General features: G+C 39.0%; 1 protein-coding gene across 3 annotated transcripts in view; it reads right to left on the reverse strand.

Moving 5' to 3' along the window:
• Window positions 1–23,942, reverse strand: part of STXBP4 (syntaxin binding protein 4) — a 134,339-nt gene extending 110,397 nt beyond the window's left edge. The window contains exons 1-8 of one of the 3 annotated variants that reach the window (XM_084750201.1): window positions 23,812–23,942; window positions 18,341–18,422; window positions 17,810–17,937; window positions 16,852–16,981; window positions 15,683–15,815; window positions 3,850–3,956; window positions 3,387–3,600; window positions 2,207–2,285 (exon numbers count right to left, since the gene is read on the reverse strand). In XM_084750201.1, the coding sequence (XP_084606327.1) occupies window positions 2,207–2,285; window positions 3,387–3,600; window positions 3,850–3,905 (349 nt within the window). In that variant the 5' untranslated portion in view covers window positions 3,906–3,956; window positions 15,683–15,815; window positions 16,852–16,981; ... (1 more) ...; window positions 18,341–18,422; window positions 23,812–23,942. Of the gene's footprint in view, window positions 1–2,206; window positions 2,286–3,386; window positions 3,601–3,849; window positions 3,957–15,682; window positions 15,816–16,851; window positions 16,982–17,809; window positions 17,938–18,340; window positions 18,423–19,065; window positions 19,118–23,811 lie in introns of all 3 variants that reach the window. The other 2 variants (XM_084750200.1, XM_084750199.1) reach the window with 2 other exon arrangements.

Below are 23,942 nucleotides of genomic sequence, written 5' to 3' on the forward strand. Positions count from 1 at the left end.
ATTTTCTCAAATATTTTTCATTAACTATTTTCCTATTCCAAAATCAAGCGTATTTCTTATAATCATTGGTACAAATCTCCCTTTACTTACTATTGCAAGATCTGTGCTGTCACCACACCTAACTTCTAAGGTTCCTCTGACACCTCACTTATCTGAGCTCTGTGCTTTTGCTCATGGCGCCTCCTTAAATTAGGATGGCCTTTTGCCTGCTTCCTTTAAGACTTAGTTGATGAATGACTTTTGAGAAGCTAATGTTTCTTAATTGTCATTTGCATACTATGACAGGTCCTTTGCTATATCCTAGTTTTGGAGGTTGGAGGAAGAACATAAAATTGACACATGTGTATGAAGCCCTCACTTCTGCACTAAAGCCATACTCTTGCTCTGGACTATTATATGAACTATATGCTAGTTTATGTTTCTGCAAATATTATTAATAATAAAAATTATTATTAGTAAAGTTATTACCAATAAAAATTACTGCTGAGCAAATGCCATGTACCAATCATAATGCCAAGTGCTTGACATGTGTGATCTTTAATCTGTGACTTTCCCTTAAAGCAACCATCTCTGGGTCACTGAGTTAAGAAACCAGGATGAAGGCTTAGGACCTCCCAGACTGCTCCTGTGCTCTCTTGCACCACATAAAGCAATGGCTGTCTTTAATGCTATACCCTGGAGCTCCTTGCTCACTCTCTTCTTAGTCTACTTCATACATGACTTTACATTGTGCACATTAAAAAACTCATACACATGGGTATATCTATGAAGAAAGACATGCATATTTAAATGTTTTCTAATTTGAGTAATAAGGATGTTAACTTCATGATTTATTTCACAACAATATTAAATAACCAACTTAAATCTCTCTTGAACTCCTGATATGCTGGGTTCACTGCTAACTAAATAGCATTTAGCAAATATACCCTAAGTAAATCGGCAAAGGGAATAATTATGTTACACACATGTTATATAATTAATGCTTTACAATATAATTAAGGGATAAGGGACCCTGACTTTCTGCATGGGGCAACCCTGACCTCACATCTTGGATTGTCTGCTTTGCTCAACTATCTTCTTTCCATGTGAGTTCTCAATTTAAAATAAAAACAGTCTATCAAGAGACTGGATGTTAATTACATGAAAGGAATACTAATTAATACTATTTCCAAGAATCACTAAATCTCAGTAATTAAAAGGTATATAATTTTGGTTAAAATTACTAAGCCATTGGAAAATACCTCTTTCAATCAGAGGAAACACGATGAATGCAGCATAACTCCTGTGAAGTCTGGGGCTGGCTGTTTACTCTTCTTTCTTTCTTTCTTTCTTTCTTTCTTTCTTTCTTTTTTGTTTATTGTTGTTTTTGGGTGCTGAGAACTGAATGTAGGGCCTCATGTCTGGTAAGCATTTGCTCTATCACTAAATTATACCATTTGTCTATGTGTAGTAGTTACTTAATCTAGTTTTTAGTTTGCAATTCTTAGCAAAAATTATGGTATTAAAAATTAATGCATGTGGGTTCCACTCTGAATTATAATTTAACAATGTGTAGTTAGCCCTTTAGTTATATTAAACATGGCTTCTAAATTGTCTTCTTTAACTTTTGGAGATAATTTCAGTGGAGGAATTATTTTTCTTGATATCTAAGTCAATAAGAACTTTATGACTTGATAAAAGTCATCTATGTGTAGCTTAGATAATTTTGATTTGACTGTTTTCAAATTACTACTAAGTCATTTTAGGGTAATTCAAAAGTAATAAAGTCAGTACGGATGTCCTTTCTATTTTATATCCGTACAACAGTTTTCAAAACAAACAAAGAAACGAACAAGCATTTTTCTTAAGCTCTGCTCTGTCTATGCTGTTTTAAAGATGCAGTGGCATATCCCATCAGTACTTCAGTAAAGGGATAGTAAATTGATCTTGATTATTCATTAATTTACTTCAACAGATTTGTTAACTATTATAGCTTCACAGACATTATAAAGCACTTCTTAAAATTTCAACCCTTTGTTCAAAGAAACTTCCAGCAAAAATCAAAATCCATCAGAAAACAACAAGCCATGCATTCAGTTTGCTCTTTTATTCATTGAAGGAAAAAAGGCATAAAGTATCCTTCTTTGAGGTCTATTAAGTCATATTTTTAATTCAGCTTTGAGAAAGAGTAGTTTAAAAAAAATACAGGAATTAAATGCGATTTTACCTGGCTTAGATGTATTTGTAGGGCTGCTGTTCAAACAAGCACCTGGAGTACGCTCTGCTTTACCACATCCAGGTTCTGTCTGTGAAAGAAAATGAAGGAGATTATACATCATTTTGTAAAATAGGTCAAAGACCAAACTCGATGCTCATGTTAACATAAACAGAATGGTTAAAGAGATCAAAACATTGCTCTAAAAAATATAAAGCTCTTAAGATTTCGCATTTTCATCTTCAAAGAAAGCATTTCAGAGTTTAAAGTAACAACGTTTTTAGATCTAAGTGTCTAAGGCTAACAGAGCAGAATGCCATAGCCCTTGCCTTTTAAAAGAAACAGTCTGAAGGCTGAGAGAAAATAATCTGTCTGATCATCATATACCTTGAACAGAAGTTACCCTTTAGAAACTTACCCTGTGGGCTGCAGAGATGGCTTGGCAGTTAGGAGCACAGGGTCCTTTTCCAGAGTTACTGAGTTCAATTCCCAGCAACCACATGGTGGCTCACAACCATCTACAATGTGATCTGATGCCCTCTTCTGGCATACAAGCATACTTGCAGATAGTGCACACATAGCCATAAAATAAATAAATAAATCTTTTAAAAAGGAAAAGAATCTTACACTATTGGCTGCAAGTCTACCTGTTGTTTCCTGTTTAATTTTTTTCCAAAGACAGACTTAAAGAACTTAGATTCTACTTTAGAATTGTGATTTAATAGAACAAGGTAGCCGACTGAAAGCAATTTGGATATGTTAATTCCCCATTGTCTAGGAATCAAGTTAAGTGAGGTGAACTACTTCACAGGACACACGAGGGTGAGGAGAACACTGTCCATAGATAGGATGGTCAGGGTAGCCTCAGTGTGTAAGAAGCAGCTAAACACTGAACACGTGCATGCAGACACACATGAGTACCTGTCTTCTATTAGGTGGAAATGGACAGAGAATTAAACATGGCATTATAATTTTGACTTTATGGTACCATGTTGATGAGGAGGAAAAAAGTACATAGGCTTGAAATAAATCTATGTTTTATATAATAAAAATCTAAAAATGAAGTCTTTCAAGGAAATACTAACTTATTAATAATCATCATCAATAAAATTTCAATTCTATATTGACTTATCCAACATAAAAAACACAAGAGATTTATGGACTGAATATTTAAACTGGAATTTAAGATTACCTGAATTGCTTTAGGTAAAGTAAAGTCCTGAGTCTTGGGAGTAGATGAAATCTTTGGAACTAGTATTTCAGCGGGAGGGGAAAGAAGACTGAATGTTGAGGTTTGTGGTCCACAGTCTTCTGATGTTTCTAATGGGGATGGACAGCAAATATTCCCTGGATGGCTACAGTATGATTTTTGTCTGATAAATGCTATCTCCCAAGGCGATTCTGACCTATAATTAAAAGAGATCACTTTGTGATAGGCAATCAAGTGAATTCAAAGACAGTGTTTCTAGTAGAGTAAAACCCTTTCTAAATCAACACACACATACACACACACACATACATATACACACACATTTAATATGTGCATGTATGTATGTGCATTTTGTGTGCATATATATGTATATAGACATATGCACACACACACACACATACACACACATATACTAAATGACTCATCATATCGATGGAATTGTTACCTCAACTTGGCTCTAGTAATTATGTTTTTTGCTTCTTCAAATGATACACCAATCATAGATTCCTTGTTTACTGAGACAAGTTGATCTCCTGGCTTCAAACGACCATCCTAAAAACAAAAGCGAAGCAGAAAATTATAAAAATAAAAAAGTAGTTTTAATAAAATCAACATAATAAAGCAATTATTTTTGTGAATAATATCATAAACACAGAGTAAAAAACTTGAAGAATCTGAATAGCAAAATGTTTCATTAATGCCTGGTTAGTTTTGTAAGTAAAATTGTATGGTTTATACACACAGTGAATTCATTCTTATGCCAATGAATTTGTCTGCTATAGGAAGCAAGCTTGCACACTGGGAAAGGACTCTTGTTTTCGAAGCTCAGTGCTGAGTCTGATACGATTCTGACTCTGGTAAAGCGAGCCACACACTCCTTGCATATCGAATGTTTCAGACCAGGAGACTCATCCACCCTAGTGAATGAGCATTCTTGCATCTTTCCTCTTACCAAACTGCTTAATGGAGATGTGAAAACACATGCACACACACACACACACACACACACGTGTGTGCACATCTACACACATACAAAATATACACAACACACAAACACCAACACTGACTTTTAAAAAATAAAGTTAATAGAACTAGTTATATTGATTTGATGCAATTCTCTGTAGTAATCAAGCATCCTCTTAACTAGATTTGCTAGTCCTTCCTGTGGCTAAACCTACTAGGCTGTGCAAATATCTTCATAGCAAGGTCATGCTGATAATTACCAATTTTAACTGGGTGTCTTTGTTATGCCCTGGCCCTGTGCATAACTATGCCAAGTATATAAGACAGAGCAATATCAATTACAAGACTGAATGTCGTTGTTGGGCCAGTATCTTAGTCACTTGTTTTTTTCCTCTTAATTCAACTGGAAAGCAAAGTTGCGTTCTCTTACAGATTCAGTACAAAGACAGAAAATATCATTGCCAATACTACAGAAAAAGCAAAGGTTTATATCCTGAGTGTCCTCCAAAGTCCTGTGTACTGCAAGTTTGGTCCTCTGCTTGGCATTATCAGAAGCTCTGGAGAATTTTAGAGGGGAGGTGAGTGGGAGGCATTGGAAGCACTGGGGACATACTTAAAAGAGAATTAGGGGACCCTGGTTTCTTTTCTTTTGCTTCCTGGGTGTTAGGTGAACATTTTCACAACGTCACATCCTGCCAGGATATGTTGCCTTAGGCCAAAAGCAATGGGTCAATCAAGCAAGAACTGAAACATAAAAATGTGTGAATCCAAACAAACTATCAAGTTGACTTAACTCGGGGATCTGGTATAGAGAAAAGGCTGACAAACACACAAGATTTAAAACGTTTAGTTTTTACTTTGATAGTGTTGAAATAATCTTTACAAATTCAAGATAATTGACTTAAAATCTAATCTGAGTTAGTAGTGTGCTCAGCTACAAATGGGACATGTGTGCCATTCCTCAGGGACTCTGTTGAAGGTAAGGCGGAAAGATGGTAAGAGCCAGAGCTCAGGGCAGGCTGGTGTGAAGCGCTGTCTATTGAACATGACAGAAGCACCGCACTCAAGAGCTCACAGCAACTTTGGCTGCCTACACAAGTTCTGGAAATGATCAAGCCAGTCCCCATTCCAGCATGAATCCACCGCCCTTAACTGAAGAGGAACTGACTGATGGTTTCTGGGGGAAGTGGCAGTCAGTTTTGTTTAAGAGTGTAGCCCCGGTGTAGGCTGGCCAGGCTCCGTTGGCTGGCCCCGCACCCATGAGTCTATGGGCAGCACAAATTGGATCCCACAGGTTATTAGGAAAGGGAAGGGCTAAGGAGTTGGCAATGTATGGAGGTGGGGTGATTCTGGGAGGTGCATGAGAGAAGCCTGGGGGTGATTATGGGAGACGTTTGAGCTTCTCAAATAATAAAAACATTACAACGAAAATCTTATCTACTAAAATACATGCTTTGGATAATGAATCTTTGGAAGGAGTTAGATTCCTCATAAAAAATGGTGATTTATGGCTATTGTATTATGAATAAAATTGGTTATTATTTTTTGAGAAAAGTTATATAGTATCATGCCTTCTGCTGATTAATGAATACCTAGGAAAACTATATATAAAACACTCATCAGAAGATTTTAGGACCCAGTGGATGGCTCAACCCTTGTCACCAAGCCTGGCAACTTGAGTGCAGTCCTTGGAACCTATAGAGTGAAAATAGAGAACCAATCCCTGAGAATTGTCCTTTGACCCTTGTATGCACACCACATGTAAGTAACTGTAGAAAACAGACTTTATAGGAGCATAGCTCAAATGCTGTGTAAACTATTACAGTCTAAGGACAGAATGACTTAATAATTCTTCTTAAATAAAAAAACTTAAACAAAAAAAGGCAACTAACTAAAAATAAAATTTGTAACACTTTAATTTGGATTTTGCTGTAAATACATGGTTAAAGCTAATTACAGGATCAAACAACATAATGCATGACAGTTATTGTCATTTCCACCTAGATTTGACAAATATAGAATAATGACCTAGGAAAGAATAACAAGGAACATCACCCACTACCTTCTCATATACTTAATAAAACAAAAGAGCTATCTTTCCAAGATGTTACAAATTCATTTGTCTTGCGTTGGTCCAGCTCATTGAGTTCCAATCTATTTCCAAGAAAAACAACCATATCAAGACTATGCTCAGACACTAGGTACATAGTCTATAATATGTTAGAGCTCAGTTTAAGAAAGCTCCTCTCTAAAAGCTATAAAAAAATAAGAAAACCTAGAGAGGGCTTATTCAGGGGGAGCAGCTGAATATTAACTGTTAACCTGACATAACCTAAAAATGCCTTTAGAAATTCTTATCTAAATAATAACCTCTACCAGGGTTGTTTATATCTATGAGGGACTGTCCTGGCTGTTACTTCATGTAGTAGGGCGTAGCCCACTGTAAGCACTACCATTATAAGGTATCCTGTGCTGCACAACAGAGCCAAGGATGTGTCAGCAAGCAGACCTGCTCAGTTACTCCAGCCTCTAGGTTCCTGCTCTGGATGGGCTGTGACCTGGAACTGTGAGCAAGACAAACCCTTTCCTCGCCAAGTTGGTTTTGGTCAGTCTTCCATCACGAGTATGACGGGTAAGAGTGGATATGAGTGGAAGAAGACAGAACGTTTCAATAGTACAGAAATTCCCATTTCTCAAGTCATCTAGGCAGACTTATAGGTGTCCTTTTGGTTACGTTGCACAAGCTAGATGCACAGATGCGCTCCAATATCCTTTTATACATGTCAAACACACTACAAAAAAGAAAGCAATCTCTCTATTCTTCAACATAAAGACAGAGCTACTACAGTGAACTTAGCTGAATCCTACTCAGGTTCTATACTTTAACACTAGTATTGGAAGTAGGCATCAAACACAAAATTACTAGTTTAATTCTAAAAATAAGTAATTTCATTGTTATACTTATCTCTAAAACATTAGAACCTGAGGCCAGGCTTGATGGCACAGGCTTTTAATCCCAGCACCTGAGAGGCAGAGTCAGGCGGATCGCTGTGAATTCAAGGCCAGTCTGGCCTACAAAGCCAGTCTAGAACAGCCAACACAGAGAGACCCTGTCTTTGAAAACAAACAAACAAACAAACAAAAAAGAATCTAAAAAATAATTCTCTATTAGTAACAGTTTAGGACTTCTTGGATTGCTGTTTCTAGATCTGGGAAATATGACATCAGAATTCTATATGCAGGACACTGAAATGTAGAGTAATTTTGGTAGTATATCCATTTTCATGATACTAATTTTTCCAGTTCAAGAGAGTGAAGGGTGTTTTCACCTTTAGGGTCATCTTTGATTTCCTTTTTCAAATGTCTTGAAGTTTTCATTGAAGATGTCTAGAACTTCTCTAGTTAGACAAATTCCTAGCATTCACACACATACATACAGACACATGCAGATATGTGTGTATGTGCTTGACATATGTATAGATAATATACATATCTGTGCATATATGACATATACATATACACATATATTATGTTTGAAATATATGTATATAAACATATATGTATATATATGAGTTAATATGAATATTTTCCTAATTTCTTCCTCTGAGAGTTCACTACTAGTAAGCATAAAAGGCATTTTAAAATATTTTGGGTCCTCAACTAAGTGCTTATTAGAGCTCAAAAGTTGTCTAGTAGATTCTACAGTCTTTTAAGTAAAGAATGATGTCATCTGAAAATAAGGACAGTTTTGTTTTTTCCTTTCCTATTTTTGTGCCTTTTGTGTCTTTCTCTAATTGCTGCAGTTAAGACTTTGAGCACTATACTGAATATGAAAGAGAAGAATGGACATCTTTGTCTCATCCCTGCTTTCAGAGAAAATGTTGTTTGTCTCCATCTACTGCAGTGTTGGTGTAGGTTTGTTGTATAAAACATTGTTGCAGGATGTTTGATCACACTATAAACCCAGAGATTGTGTTGTTTACTGGAAAACCCATTTCTAGTTGTGGTGTGGCTCAGCCCTAGCACACACCTTTAATCCAAGACAGGATGAAGTAAAGTCAACCATAGGTCAAGATGTGGAGCATGCAGCCAGTTGACAGAGAGTGAACATAGGAAAAAATAGTTACAGAGCATAAGAGGAAGTCAGGAGGATGGATAGAGAGATGTACAGGAAATAGAAGGGAGGGACATTCAGTTTGAAGGTTTTTTCATATGATGTGGGGAAGCATTCACTATTTTTCCTTCTGGGATGTCAGCTGAGAACAAAGGTCAACTGGGTGCCTTCTCTGCCTCTCTGAGGCAGGAGGCTTTCACCCCAGTATCTGGCTCCTGAGTCTTTTTTGGTAAAATTGAGCATTTGAGATTTTGTTAAAAACAACAAAATATAGCCTGTACTATTTTCAGGTATGCCGACTCTATTACTAATGTCAACAGAACTTTCCACATGAAGGCATGTTAAACTTTGTCAAACGCCTTTTCAACATCAATAGTGATGCTCTGTGGTTTCTGTGTTTAAGTTTGTTTATAAGGTGTACTACATTTATTGATTTACATATGTCAAACCAACCTTGTAATTCTATGAGCAAACACAATTGGTTAAGATATGCGATCTTTATACACTCCCGAATTTGGTTTGCTAGTATTTTGTTCAGAATACTGCCATCTTTGTTCATCTGAAAAACTGGTTCACAGTTGTGTCTTTACTGGAAATAAAGTATCCTTTTATTACATTTCCTTGAAAGGGAACATTTGTTGAAGAAAGAGGGCCACAGCTCAGATGGCAACTACACTGCATTTGGTAGACGTGTTAGAGGCAGGGGATGGAGAAGGAACAGCATTCCAACGGGATGAATGGGAGCTCTGCAAATACTAGCTAGAACTCCATGAACAATGAGGAAAAGGTATGGAAGAGCACGTCTTCTCACCAGGAACCAGGACGTAAACTAAAAATATCTGGCACTAAGTCCTAATTTGTTTCTTACAGAAAGTCACTGCCAGCACAGAGAAAAAGGCTACCAAGTCCAGATGGGCAAAGACTGCCCTGCAAGCTCCTGCATTCTCTTCTCATGCTACACAGCGCTCATGACCTTAGTGTGCCTGTGTTAAAGGAGCATTTTGCAGGAGGATTTGAGAGGGGGAGAGAAGGCCTCTGGCCCCAGGTTTCTAGTGTTTACACATAGTTTCACTTTTGAACATGTACTTGCAGCGGTTACTGCTTTCTTTGCCTCTTAGAATAAGATATTAGCTAATCATATGAATTTCTAAACCTGTTTAAAACTCAGAGCATGTGACTGAAAACAAAGCCACTTTTATAGAAGTTTGGCATTCTAAAACAGCAAATTCTGCCCCAGATGGATTAATACTTGAGGACATGCTGAAGCCTCTTTCACTCAGTTTATGGAGCAGTTGCACCACATGGCAGCAAAACGCTATGCATGTCTGCAGGTTGAACTGCAGTCTGAACTCTCCCATCCGACAGTAATGTACATGTTGAAGTAATAATGTGTTCCTGGTCACTTAAGTCCTCTTGTAAGGTGCCATCACTGTTCGTTTGAATTATGATGATATTATAAAGTTTTAAATCACATTACTGTTTTATCAGAAACTATCTAAGAGCTGGACCCTGATGGCCCTGACTCATTATTCAGAAAGGAAATGCTGCGGCTGTGAGCCTTTGGATTCCTCTTCCAAGCTACAAGTTGAGATAGGTCATCTCTGTAACAGCCTGGTCGTGCTGGACTCACTTTGTAGTCCAAGCTGGCCTTGAACTCATAGAGATCTACCTGCCTCTGCCTCTGAGTGCTGGGATCACAGACGTAAACCACCATGCACAGCTTACATGTGGCCTCTTTTTAATTCTAGTTACTAGTATAAACATAATTAAGTTGCTTAATGTCTATGAGACTCTTTCGATTTTCTCAGAGAAAAAGTTGGTAAGAATCAAAGAATACATGTCAAGGACGTTGTAGGTGTAAATAAGGTAAAGTGAGACAGTTTGGCCTTTACTGTGGGCCATTTTCAAGAAAAGCTCAATTATACTGCTTTTGAAATGGAGAATCTTGGATATAGCCCACTGCTAGGAAAAGTTGAAAGTCCTTAACTTTCTAAGCACATAAGAAAGTAACTACAACCTGTTGTTTTCTAGCCTCATCATACAACTTTTTTCTCAGCATAAAAATGCCTCATCCTCTTTTCAGAGGATATTCCTCCAACCAGCTCAGGTTTTAGTGATTTCACACATGGCCACTCACCAAGAATGCTACCATCCACTCCCATTTCTGTACAGAAAGAATCCTCACACCTGACAGTCAGGCTTAAATGCTGTCTCTGTTCAACAAAACACACTTTTAAGCTGAACTGTGGTGGCACACATCTTTAATCCCAGCCCTCTGGAGGCAGAGGCAGGTGGATCTCTGAGTTAGAGGTCAGCCTAGTCTGCAGAGTGAGTTCCAGGACAGCTAAGGCTACACAGAGAAACCCTGTCTCCAAAAAACAAAAAACAAACAAATAAAACAACCCTCCAAACTTTTACTTACCAAACTTACTTTATATTGTCCTTATTTACTTCTACCATTTTCCATATTAGAACGTAGTAATATTAATATGTAGCTAATTCTCAGACTAGTGTCACTCATGGTATCATGATTGTTTCCCTACCACAGTGCAAAGGAATATAATACATGAATAATAAATTAATGAGGTCCAGTAAATAGCTTGAGGAAATTAACATGGTTATATAATAATGGAAACAGTAATCTCAAAGAAGAGAGTGATGTTACAAAGTGAAGATCAAGATCTTGGTTGCTGCTCTTCCAGAAGCCTTGCCACCTATCTGTCCAAATGCTTTGATCACAGTTCAGCAATGTACTCAGCATATCCTCAAAGGAGCTCTCATCGGGAAGTGAAATATGGCCTTCTATGCTTTGTGAGCCATGACTAAGTGTGGGCACCTATATCAATGGGACCTTCGTCTTTTCTTACAAGCTTGAAAAAAATTCTTCAATTTTTCAAATCTAAAATGACAATAATTCTATGAGATTGTATTTTTTTATGTAGCAAGTTAGAATACTGCCAATGACATCATGGCATTGTTTGTGAGGGCCATCCCAATTTCAGAGCTAGGAGAGGAAATATACACTCAGAGGCAAACAAGCATAGCACATAGCTACATATGCCTTTATGTTAGAGCTTATCTATGCATTTTAAACACATCTGAGGAGCAACTAAATAAAATATGCCATGCTACTTATTATTTGTAGAGAAGATTTCTTCTTTATGTTACTAGCAATGAAAGAATGCAAATAAAACATTGGAAAACTTCAAAACGTTATTCATGATCTGGTACACAGGGCCCAGGAGATGAGATGCACCTTGGTCTGGAGGGGCTGCTGGCTACGGGATGGTAAACAGACAGAAATGTGACAGAATGACCACGGCAACATCCGTTCCCTACTGAGCGAATCACACTAAGAAAATCACAGTAAAGAAATGGAATGGAGTCCTTGCCATGAGGAGGCAAAATAACCAGTGCCTCAGCTGAATTAAAACAACCAGAGACACAGAGGTGATGCTGCCAACTGAGCTGGGTGATGGGGAGCACAGGCACAGCAGCTAGCCACACGCACGTGAGCAGTGCAACCTGACCTTATCTGCATGTGCAGTGGAGGACAGGAAGCCAGTCCTCTGCCACGTAGTCTTTAAACTGATATCTGGAATAGCAGATCGGAAGCAGGTGCTGTTCCCAGCTTAACGAAACCATAGACCTGCACTGAGATAAAGAGGGAATGGCTCTTTCAGGAACTGAGGGAAGACAACTTTATAAGTGTAGAGACAGAGAAAAGGAAGAGCTGAAGGCAGAGGCCGGTAGGTTACTGATAATATTAAGGTAGTTTGCGGGGAGAGGAAATAGGCAAGGTAAATTAAGAGCAGATAAAGCTACTGAGAGTACCAATAAAAACCAATGTCAGCCTAAAGACTGAAGGCCTAGAGAGATGGCTCAGTCAAAAAAACCACCTGCTATATGAGCAGGAGAATGCTGAAACAGACCCCGACCATCCACAACAGATTTAAGATCAGTAAGTCATGTCTCAAAAATTAAGGCAGAGTGATAAAGATACTTGACATTGACCTCTAGCCTCCATCTTTTTTATGTACACATACATGTATCTGTACCAGCATACATACACACATAGCAGAGACAGGCAAACACACACACACACACACACACACACACAGAGAGAGAGAGAGAGAGAGAGAGAGAGAGAGAGAGAGAGAGAGAGACAGACAGACAGACAGACAGACAGACAGACGGATACTAATGAATGGGCTTAAGAGAGTAAAAAGGTCAACAGTATGTGCTAAAATAAGTGAAATATGGTTGTTATGATATGGGAAGAAGGAAATGATTGAGAAACAGCTTTGAACAGCTATTGAAAAGAGGCTGTTGTTTGGGAAGAAATGAGAGGAAAGTGTGAAGTGAATATCATGGCTTTTGCCTCAGAAATGTTGCTTTTAAGATATCTCTAAGAGAACTAAGTGGAAATCTGCACCAGGAAATTAGAAAGGTGAGTATGAATATCAAGGGAGCACTGAGGTCAGCAACAGGTGTAAGAACGTTCTCTAAGGATACCAGAGGCTAGGGACTGACTAAGGAAGTGGGAAAGGCTTTCCGATGATCTACTTATTCAGAACCTGGTGCATTTGTCCTCAGTGTCAAGCTACCTGTAACTCTTAGAGCTAATGAATCTGCTACAACAGATGGAACACTCTCTTCTGCCATCTGTAGGTGCTGCCCTCATGGAAAACAGTCAAGCAAAGTGCACAACTGACCCCCAAACACACACATAGGGGTGGGGGAGCAGAGAGGGAAGAAGGGATGGAGGGAGGGTGGGAGGGAGGGGCTCAGTTTTAAAAAATTATAGCCAGGTTAAAGCACATGTGAAATTCAGAAAACAACTAGCAATTGGCCCATCTGGCTTCTAGTGAGGAAAACTTTGCAGCCTATGTGTTCTAAGACTCTAACCACCACGTAGAAACTCCGTACAGATTCAGATTGTATTACTATGTGAGGTTTGACGGGTCAAGTGTGGAACAGCCGCTACTCAGGAAGCTAAGAGAAGAGTATGGCCAGCTCAAGGTCTACATGGGCTGCTGAGTGAGTTCAAGACCAGCCTGGGCAACTTTTTACCTATTGTTCTTATTTTGAGACCTGGTCCAAAGTGGGTAGAATGCTTGCTTAAAGTAGAGTCTAGGTCACTAGAAGCGTATTATTATAAAAAATAAAGAAGCAAAAAAACTATAGTAAATTTCCATCTGTTTTGAATTTACCTATAACATTCCATTTTAAGGAAATACTTTAAAATAAAAACAAGGACCAGAGAATTATTTATTACTCTACATTTTTTTCTAATTGGTTTTCTTCTTTTGCACATAACCAAACATTAATAACCCCATGCTGCTCTCTAGTGGTAAAGGAAGAAAATAGTCCATTAGAAAATTTTGCCTTTTAGCACACTTCCAAAAACAAGAAAAGGTATATATTGTGAGCATGCTTTCTTAATCTGTCATGATTTACTGCAGATAAAAAGTCATTTAAAATTACTGCTTTCAATTTATTAGTCTAATTTTAAATATTTGTGGAAATAAAAAGCATAAATTGTTACGTGATTTAAAAGCAAATTTGTATTATTTATCAGGCACCTTGAACTATTCTTTCACCGTACCCAAAGTATCTTAGTTAGTAGTGCATGGTAGCTTATGCTTCTAATCTAAACACTTAGGAGGCTGAGTTAGGGGGACTGACGTGAGTTGGAGGGCCAGTGTAAGCTATGAAGTGAGCTCCAGGTGAGCCAGAACTAAAAAAATTAACAAGCAAGAAAGCAAACAAACAAACCCCCAAAACCAAAACAAACACTTATTCTATACTAGACGCCTCCACAGTCTCATTCTCTCCACCCTCTCATTCTCTAAGCGTTAAACCTGACGGGATAGTTATCCTCTCAATTCTTACCAAAAGGATTGTGTGTGTGTATGTGTGTGTGTGTGTGTGTGTGTGTGTGTGTGTGTGTATGTGTGTAGGAGGGTAGGAGGGTACTTGAATTTGTTTATCTTTAAATTTAAACTGTGTTATTTGGGTAAATTTTAATTTGAATTGCTAGTATATCATTATAATTCCTTAAATAAGTCATAACTTAGAAGTTAAAAAAGTATGTTAGAAAGATGCTTAGTGTTTCTGTTGCTGTGAAGAAACACCACACCCAGAAACAATTAAGGGAGGAAAGGAAAAGAGTTTATTTTACTTATACTTCCAGGTAACAGTCAGTCACTGAGGAAGGTTGGGGCAGGAACTCAAGCAGACAAGGAGCCTAGGAAGTCACGCAGAGGCCAGGGGGAGAGCTTCTAACTGGCTTGCTCTTCAGCTTGCTTAGCCTGCTTTCTTATATAACCCAGGACCACTGGCCCAGGGGTGTCCCCCAACAGTGGCCTGCCTTCACACATCAAGCACTAATTCAGAGAATACCTTAGCCTTCCTACAGCCTTGTCTTACAGCAGTAATTTCTCAATTGAGCTTTTCTCTTCCCAGATTACTATAGTGTCTACGATGGGAGAGGGCAAAAGTGGAATTATTTATTTAACAAAACCCCCAAAGGACAATTATAAGAATCAACTTAGACGATCCCTTATCACAATATCTAGGTTGATATAAATAAAACCTCAAAGAGATGACAATGCCAACAACATGGCCAGTTTGTTAACTGAGTTGCTGGAGAGGTTCTTAGTCACCAGACAGGAAGATAGGTGTTCTATCGCATACTCTCTATACCAACAGTGAGATTAGTTCTAGAGCTAGCTTCTCATTCGGATGTCTCTTGTGGACAAATAATAAGGTCAACTAGTGAGTCAGTGAGAATGAGTGCAAATCAGGAAATGAGACAGCTTGGTTAGCTGCTTTCTTTTCTTTTGTGTTTAGGATGCGAAACGGATGCAGCTCAAGGTCGGGTAACGAACTTGATCCAAACTCCGCAGGCACATAGGCAGCGTGTCTGCAGGTGTAACTTCTCTCAACTCTGCTCTGGAGAGGAGTTGAACAGCATTCAACTAAGCAACGTACAGCCTTTACTTAGAGTCTGGCATATTTATTGTTGTGTACTTGGAGAATTTATTTTTTATGTTAGGGCAAATGTCTCTGAGGGTAAAAGTCCCCTGTTATCTTTCATTGAGGACATTCAACTCATATGAAAATTTTACTGATGAAGAAAGAAACCAAGTCTTACCATTGATGGATTATTATTTTTTAATTGAGGAGTTACGTTTACCTTGTAACAGTCGCCTCCAGGGATGACTTCGTGAATGTATACTAAAGGTCCTTCGTTCCTGTTAATACCGCCTAGGATCTTCAGACCTAGACCTGTTTCCTTAGTAATGGTGATCACTTGAAAGGCAGGGTCCCTAGGATGAAATATATTAGCACTCACACATCAGGTTAAAAATCAGTACATAAAGTTTTCTTCACGTTATTTGTTAAATAAAACTTTGAGATCTACATAACCCAAATAGTTTACGCCTACTCACAGTGACACTTGAAGCACAGCACAGAAAAGAAGTCAGGTTAATTTTATCAGTATTTTCAATTCTCACATAAAACATAAAACAATTAGTGACAGCAGCAATGCTTATTTCTTAAGTGCAAAAGAAAAACAATTTTTAAAAGTTGCTTAGGTAAATTCAGGGATTTATTTTAAAATGCCCAAGATTTACTTTGTTGTTGCTGTTGTTTGTTTGTTTGTTTTTAGTTGTTTATAAGATTACAGTGAAGGGGTCAAAAGCCAAATGTGTTCACATATCAGGTAAGCAGCCTCGTGTGCACAGGTTCTTCCAGCAAAATAAATTTACTTCCGTGTGAAGCTCACACACTGTCCTTTTAAGTTAGGAAGAGGGCTTCACTGCTACAAAGCACTTGCTCTAGCTGTAATTCTTGCCATGTAAGAGAAATGCCATCAAAAAATGAACTGTCAGAAGAACTCTACAACAGGTATGTCACCAAGGTGAATTGTTGAGCATGTTGGCTAAACAAAACTTAAGTTAGAAAAGTCTTAACTGGACTTCTACTAAGAGATATAAACCTAAAACTCTAATAAATTCAATATTTATAAACCCTCTGTCCAAGTTGTGTGTACACACACACACACACACACACACACACACACACACACACACACACAAATGCCCTTTCATTTCATACTACTCTGGAATGTGGAATACATACATACATACATACATACATGTCTCTATATATTTCTGTATATTTACATGTATATACACTTGCTTATGCAAAAAAGGAGAACCAAAAAAGAACTAAGAATAACAATGCTTATCTACAGGAAGACTGAAAGCACAGGAAAGGACAAGGATCAGAGGAGGCCTTCCCTGATTTAACTTTGCAAACTATATGTTAGTATATGTTATATGTTTACAAAATATGTACCAGTTTCATTGGTTGCTGTCCACATGCTTCTTGGTAGGGGCCTTTCTAAAAGTCACCACTTTTAGAGTATTTACTGCTTCAAGTATTTACTGCTTGAACTGTGACTGGCCTACTGGATCACTTTGTTCCACTGGATACAAGCAGAATCAAATGTGAGGAAGATAGATATTTGTAAAACATTCATGCCGCCTGCTGGGCACCATTCTGCTACTGTTTGACGCAGCCCCTTCTGAAGGGCGAGGGACCCAGCAGAAAGTGCGTTCTGCCGCCCAGCCTTCTGAGCTGAGGTGTCACAGTTACGCCGTCTATTGCCAACCAGAATTTCTCAGCCAACCCACAGAACTATCAGAAAAAAAGAAATTCTTACTGTTTTAAGACATTTGGGGATAGTTAGTCAGAAAAAGCTAATCCTATATAAATCCAAAAGAATTACACCAGATTTTTAAAAGAAGAACAATCTGTACAAGGGATTTTAAAGGAATGCGGGGTTTCTCTGGCTATTGGTTTACAGTGTGCTATGGTTTGCTGCTGTCCCCTAAGGCCTCTGTGCTAAAAGGCTTGGCTGCTAGCTTGGCGTGCTCTTGAGAAGGCACGGCGTGGTTCCAGGCACTAGATCAGCTGGAGATGCCCCTGAAAGGGACACTGAGACTTGCTTCCTGGCCATTAGGCAGTGAAGAGACCACCTAATTCATGATGCTGCCAACTCCAGAGGCTCAAAGTAAAAACTTGAACACACAATGAGACCTGAAAACTGAGCCAAGAGTCTTTCCTGTTCCAAAGGTGATGATCACGGCTATGGCAGGCTCTCTAGCAACGCCAAAGCCCCAGTAACGCAATGCATTACGGTACTCAGCATCGCATCCCAGGCCACATAGCTTCAAAATGAAGTAAAACCTAAACTGAATATTCACTAATAGTGTACACATTTCAGAACGTATTAAATTACACTTAAAAGTACCTTTCAGGTAGGCTGGACGAGCGTGCAGCAGATGTATCTTTACTCATGCTTTTACCACAGTTGCCTTGGACTTAACAGCTGTGTAGATGAGGAACTTGGGGAGTCTAAATATTCTTCTTTTCCTCAGACTGGAATAACAAAATAATTTTTCAAGTCTTTACACATCCCAATGTAGTTCCGACGTCACATAAAATCATTAAATGTACTTGGAGATAAATAAAATATGTCCATGAATATACTGGCATATTTTACTTATCATGGGCTATGTATGACATATTAGACACGGATGGTAACATATGAGGCATCAAGCCAGGGCACCACAGATATATGGGCCTATCCCTATGGCAGTGTGAATAGCTTAAATCCGTGCTCTCTGTACGCATGAAGGCTACAGTGATGTTTGCAGCAGTGATTATACGGGTCATAAGCTTAAAAAAGGAAAAAGACTGGACAGCGCCTCCTGCGAGCACAAGGCTGTGCTCACATATTATTACACAACATGCTTGAAGAAAACGGAAATTCCTGTCTCACCAAGTCCCCCGACGGTCTTCCTGCAGATTCTGTATGACTCCAGCTCATATTACTCTACTTCACGTGTTTCTTAAGCACTTTCCTATGAAAAGGCAAAGGACATGGGTTTACTGTTTTATTTAACTCCACAGTGAATAACACAAAGTTGCTTAATTAGAACAAGCAGAGATTAACTACCTGTGAGTGAGAAATATGACTGAAGCTGAGGACCTTCCCTTTGACACCATGGATGCACACTATGTGCAATCTGTTAATCGCTTTAACCAGTGCACTCGTAGGAGGGAGAGAAGATACATTCTAAGGCCAAAGTGTTGTTTTTAACCAAAAATGCAGGGGTTTCTTTAAAATTATGTTAACTATGAGAAGGTATAATTAACTGAAAACCACATCTAGATCATTATGTACACACATCTTACTGAAAGACTGAGTGAGGAGATTCAAGGCACCACGCTTTCCCACATCGACGCACGGCCTGCTTCCTCGGCTGGACCTTGGGCTGTGGAGGCCACAGCAGAGATCTTGCCAATCGTTACACTTGGCTCCAACTGATGTTTTTAGGCTTCTCTAACTCTCAGCTTCACTGACACAACAGGCCCCTTGATAGTAGTGACGTTTACATCAGTGTATACACACATAGTAGCTACTTAACAAATGGCTTCTTCACCTTCTGCTTGCTGTAAATCAATCACAGAGTCAGAGACCTAAAGCCAGGGGGGATATCCTACCTTTCCCCCAGCCGCTGTACACAGGACAATCAAAATGTCTTCTCTATACAAACTGGAGGGAATATGGACAAAGAACCAACAATCAATCTTTAGGAAGCTTAGCCAACACTTATATACTCGGAGTGTTAACAACATAGCTCAACTTCCCACCCCTACAGTAGCAAGCAAGTGGAACAGGGGAGGCAGTCCGGTCATGAGTGGTCAGTGGATTGATGCCACCAGGCCACTGCACTGTCATCGGCAAAACTCCAGCAGGCAGACAGTTACACAGTACTACCTACCCCACAGGAAAAGAGAGATGACGACCTACAGGAAGAGCTTTGGTTAATACTGACTTGGAGTCTAGAGCCACTGCGGCCCTAAGCAGCTCAATTCTCAGTGTTTGCATGAATATTTTAGATTGCTTTAATAATGCACGAGTGGGGCAGTCACGGACCTCAAGAGAGGACGTTCAGACATAAAAGTAGCCACTGTTTATTGACACCATGTGTCATAGATTATGTATAATATTTCAGAAGTGTTTATTTTATTTTATACCATGGGAAAGGCAATAGATGCAGGTTAAAGAATCAAGTTCACATTGCAATACTGCCATGTGCTAGTGACACAACCTTGGAAGTCAACTAGCCTAGTGACCTAGCGCAGAGAGAGGAGAGGGGAGCGGAGGGGAAGAGAGAGAGGAGGGAAGAGGTGGGGAGGAGAGAAGTGGGGGAGGGGAGGACAGGGGAGATACAGAGAGAGACACAGAGACAGAGAGGGCAAGACAGGAATAGAGAGATAGAGACAGAGACAGAGACAGCATCTCAGTCACTACAGTGACTAAGATCCCCATCTAGTGGTGGACTGTCCTTATAGGACTAGGTCCTCAAGTCTCCCTGGAACACACCCAAATGTAAGCATGTATCAATATCTCTATAGTGGGTTTCACATAATGCCAAAATTAGCATTTTTTAAAAATTCTATTTCTAAATATTAAAATTTAAGGCCCACCTTATTTCACTCATTTAAATATGCCTATCAGTGCACTACCTGGCTACAGATAAACAGGAAGCAGAAAGTAGCCTCATAGATAGTCAAGGAAATGCCAGGAATATGAATGTGGGGACAGTGGCATGCACAGGGGGTTGAAGGAGTATGGAGGAAGCACGCCTATCCAGAATTTGGGGTCATTACTCAATATAAATAGAGCCAGGGACTACTACAAGCTTTCTTCTCCAGGAACCTCGTGAGGCAAACAATATTACGCTGATTTTACACACAAGTTACAGAGAAACTACATGACCTATTTTCACAAGCCAGATGCAAAATGTAACTTAAATTATTTTTCCTACCATTAAAACCCAAGCCTGGGGCCTGGAGAGATGGCTCAGTGGTTAAAAATACTAGCTGCTCTTCCAGAAGTCCTGGGTTCAACTCCCAGAAATCACATGGTGGCTCACATCCATCTATGAGATCTGATGCCCTCTTCTGGCATGTAGGTGCCATAGAGTATTCAGACACATAAAATAAATAAATGAAACAAACAAACAAACAAAACCCAAGCCTGTTCTACTCTAGCATACTACGAAATAAATGTAGGTGAAATTTTTCATTCTAAACCTTGCCCCAAACTAGATGCATGTTAACAGTAGTAATACATTATCTCTTTATATGAAGACACCAGTGTTGACACTTTGACACAATAGCATGAGTTTATTCTTATCTACCCAAACTACAAGGTTCTGTGCATGTTGAACTTGTCCGTGCACCTCTGTGCATGTGGGTGGATGTAACTGGAAATCGATGTCCAGTGTCTTTCCTTGTCGTCTTTCTCCCTTTAGTGTTTTTGAGACAGCATGTCTTGGTGAATCTGAAAGTGACAACTCAGCGAGGCTAGCGGGCCAAAGCCTGGGACTGGGGTAGTAAGAGTGGACTGCCATCTAGGCTTTTTACGTGGATTCTGAGGGCCCAAGCGCAAGCCTTCCTGCTAGCACGGTAGGCATTTTACTGGCTAAGCTATCTCCATAGCCAGACCCAAAATTTTTGAAAATTCACTTTGTATGTGTGCCCCTCCTCCCGTGCTGGGTTCCTGTCTCTTTCTTTCTTCATTTATGCCTGTGCAGTGTATGCGTGTTTGTGTGCACATGTGGGTGTGCATGCAAGTGCCTGTGGAGGGGTTGACATTCTCCACTGTAGATTCTGAGGCAGGGTCTCTCACTGAACCTGAGGACCATTGACCTACAGAGATTTCCCTCTCTATCTCCTCAGCATGAGGATGACCAGAGGATGCCATCACACCAGGCTTTTCATGTGGGCTTGCTAACTGAGCCATCTTTCCAGCTCCGTGTCCTTTTCTTTTATACAAACTTCCAAGTCTGTTAATCAGTAGAGGTTCTGGTAAAATTATATACATAGTCACACATACAAGTGTGACACATACGTCCCCACCACCCTGACGGAACATCAGAGAAGTAAAGCACTTTGTTCTTTTACTAAAAATATAAGCACGCAATGAAGATAGATTGTTTATCTAGCTTGCTGAGTCAAAAGGGAAAAAAAGATTATGTCAGCAAAAACAGAAACTGGAACACTAGAGAAAGCATTTCGTTTTATATGATGAATTTATCAGGAAACTTGGCTTTACTTTGATGTATCAATCTCTTCTCTCACAACTTAATTAAACTATAATAATCACAAATCTGACAAAAATTTGCCCACCATGCATACAATCTTTGATTAGGATGTGGCAATTTATAATCTCAGTAACTTTTTAAAAAAAGATTTATTTAATATGTATACAGTGTTCTGCCTGCATGTACACCTGCACACCAGAAAATGGCACCAGATCTCATTATAGATCGTTGTAAGCTACCATGTGGTTGCTAGGAATTGAACTTAGGACCTTTGGAAGAGCAGACAGTGCTCTTAAGCTTTAAGCCATCTCTCCAACCCCCTCAGTAACTTCTAAAAGAAGAATTTTTTTATATCAAAACCACAAAATATAAAATAGGTAGGAATAAAAATATATTATAAATGAGTAATTATTAACAAGATGAAATCACCAGGTATACCATAAAACAACAGACACAAATTTCAACTATTTGCCCGGCACTATTATTCCAAATGAATAATAATTAGGAATAATTTAGATAATAAACATGATTAATTTCTGAATCTCTTTAGAGTCTTTTTAATAAAATTTTATCTTTAGGAAGGTAGAGTTTTACTTTCCTTTTGCTTTCAGAACCGTTTTAGTTTTAAGAAGGAACAATGAACTGCTTATTTGGCCATTTTCTATTTTTTTTTTTCTGTTCAATATCCCTCCATCAGCACCAAATTTTCCAATATGTTTTTCTCTCTTTGTTTCTGATTATTTACATTTTTACGGAAAAATATGTGGCTAAATTGACTGATCTTTGATAGTTTCTGTATTTCCCACTTCAAGGTCAATACGACAATTCCGTGCATTTTCTTTTGGGACTTTTAGTTTAAAAATCCTTGATAACCGTCCCTGTCCTTTTCTCCCTGGGAAGTCTCTATGTCCGAGCCACATTTATGAACAGCTTGCCACCTCTGATTTGACATGCAACCTTCATTCGCAGACCAATTCTTTATTTGAATCATTTTTGCCATTTTCATTTGATTCCTTTGATTAGCTTATTTATTCAGGCACAAACAATTTATTTTAATTACACAGGCTTCATAATATTTTCCTATATCTAGTAAAACTAGTTCTGCCTTGTTATTTTATTTAGCCAACTTTTCCTGTTTTGGATTCATATGTACTTATTAACTTCAAAGTTTCCTTAATTAAAAAAGACAAAGCAATGGTATTTGTTAGCAAATCACACTAGGTTTATAAGCCAAGAAGTTTTTGTTTTGGTTTGGTTTTGTTTTTGAGACAGGGTCTCTCTGTGCAGCCTTGGCTGTCCTGGACTCGCTCTGTAGACCAGGCTGGCCTCGAACTCACAGCGATCCACCTGCCTCTGCCTCCTGAGTCCTGGGATTAAAGGTGTGCGCCATCACGGCCGGTGTTACTTTCAATGAACTTGGCATATCTTTTGTGACTTCCTATAGGATTCTAAAATAATCTTCATATCAATCTTGTACATCAACTTTTAAATTCTTTTTGTTGTTGTTAATACCTTTAGAGACCTACTTGGTGGGCCAAGCATGAAGACCTTCCCCAGCACCCATGTAAAAGGCTGAGCACACGTATACTCCTGTGCTGGGGAGCTTGAGAGGGAGGATCACTGGGGTTCACTGGCCAGCAAGAGTGACTCTGCGAGCTCCAGTTCTGGTGAGAGATCTGGTCTCAGAAAGAAACCTGATGACAACTTCTAAACACCACCCTCCTGCAACGTACGCATGCACACACTCATGCAGTCTCACACAGGCAAACCCACATGCGTGCACCAAATACTTTGTAAATGACAAAAAAGGTGGATTAACTGTAGCTTCTTCTAAAACATAATTTATCTCCTACGCCAAGCTCTATAAATGATTAGATATCTTCAATTAAAAAAAAAAGCTGCCAACTGATGGCAGCCCAAGCATGCGCGCGCGCGCACACACACACACACACACATACACGCGCGCACACACCTTTTCCTTGTAGACTGCAACATCTGCAGTATGTTGATGCATATATATGTGCATCACAACACCTCAGCACACACAGGCAAACAAACTCCCCTCATCATAAACCATTAGATTTTTTTTCTGCTGTCACTGCAAAGATTAAAATAATACATCTTGAATACTCACAAGAGCTTTGTAAGCAGAGCCTAATTCCCACCCTTCCTTGACAGTGTGCTTCTATATTCATTTCAAAGCACTTCGCTAGCTGGGAGGTCAAGAACTCCAATGTCTTCCTAACAGTTTGTCCTCAGTATAAA

Source organism: Acomys minous, assembly GCF_964271855.1.
Source record: "Acomys minous genome assembly, chromosome: 12".
NCBI classification, from domain to species: Eukaryota; Metazoa; Chordata; class Mammalia; order Rodentia; family Muridae; genus Acomys; species Acomys minous.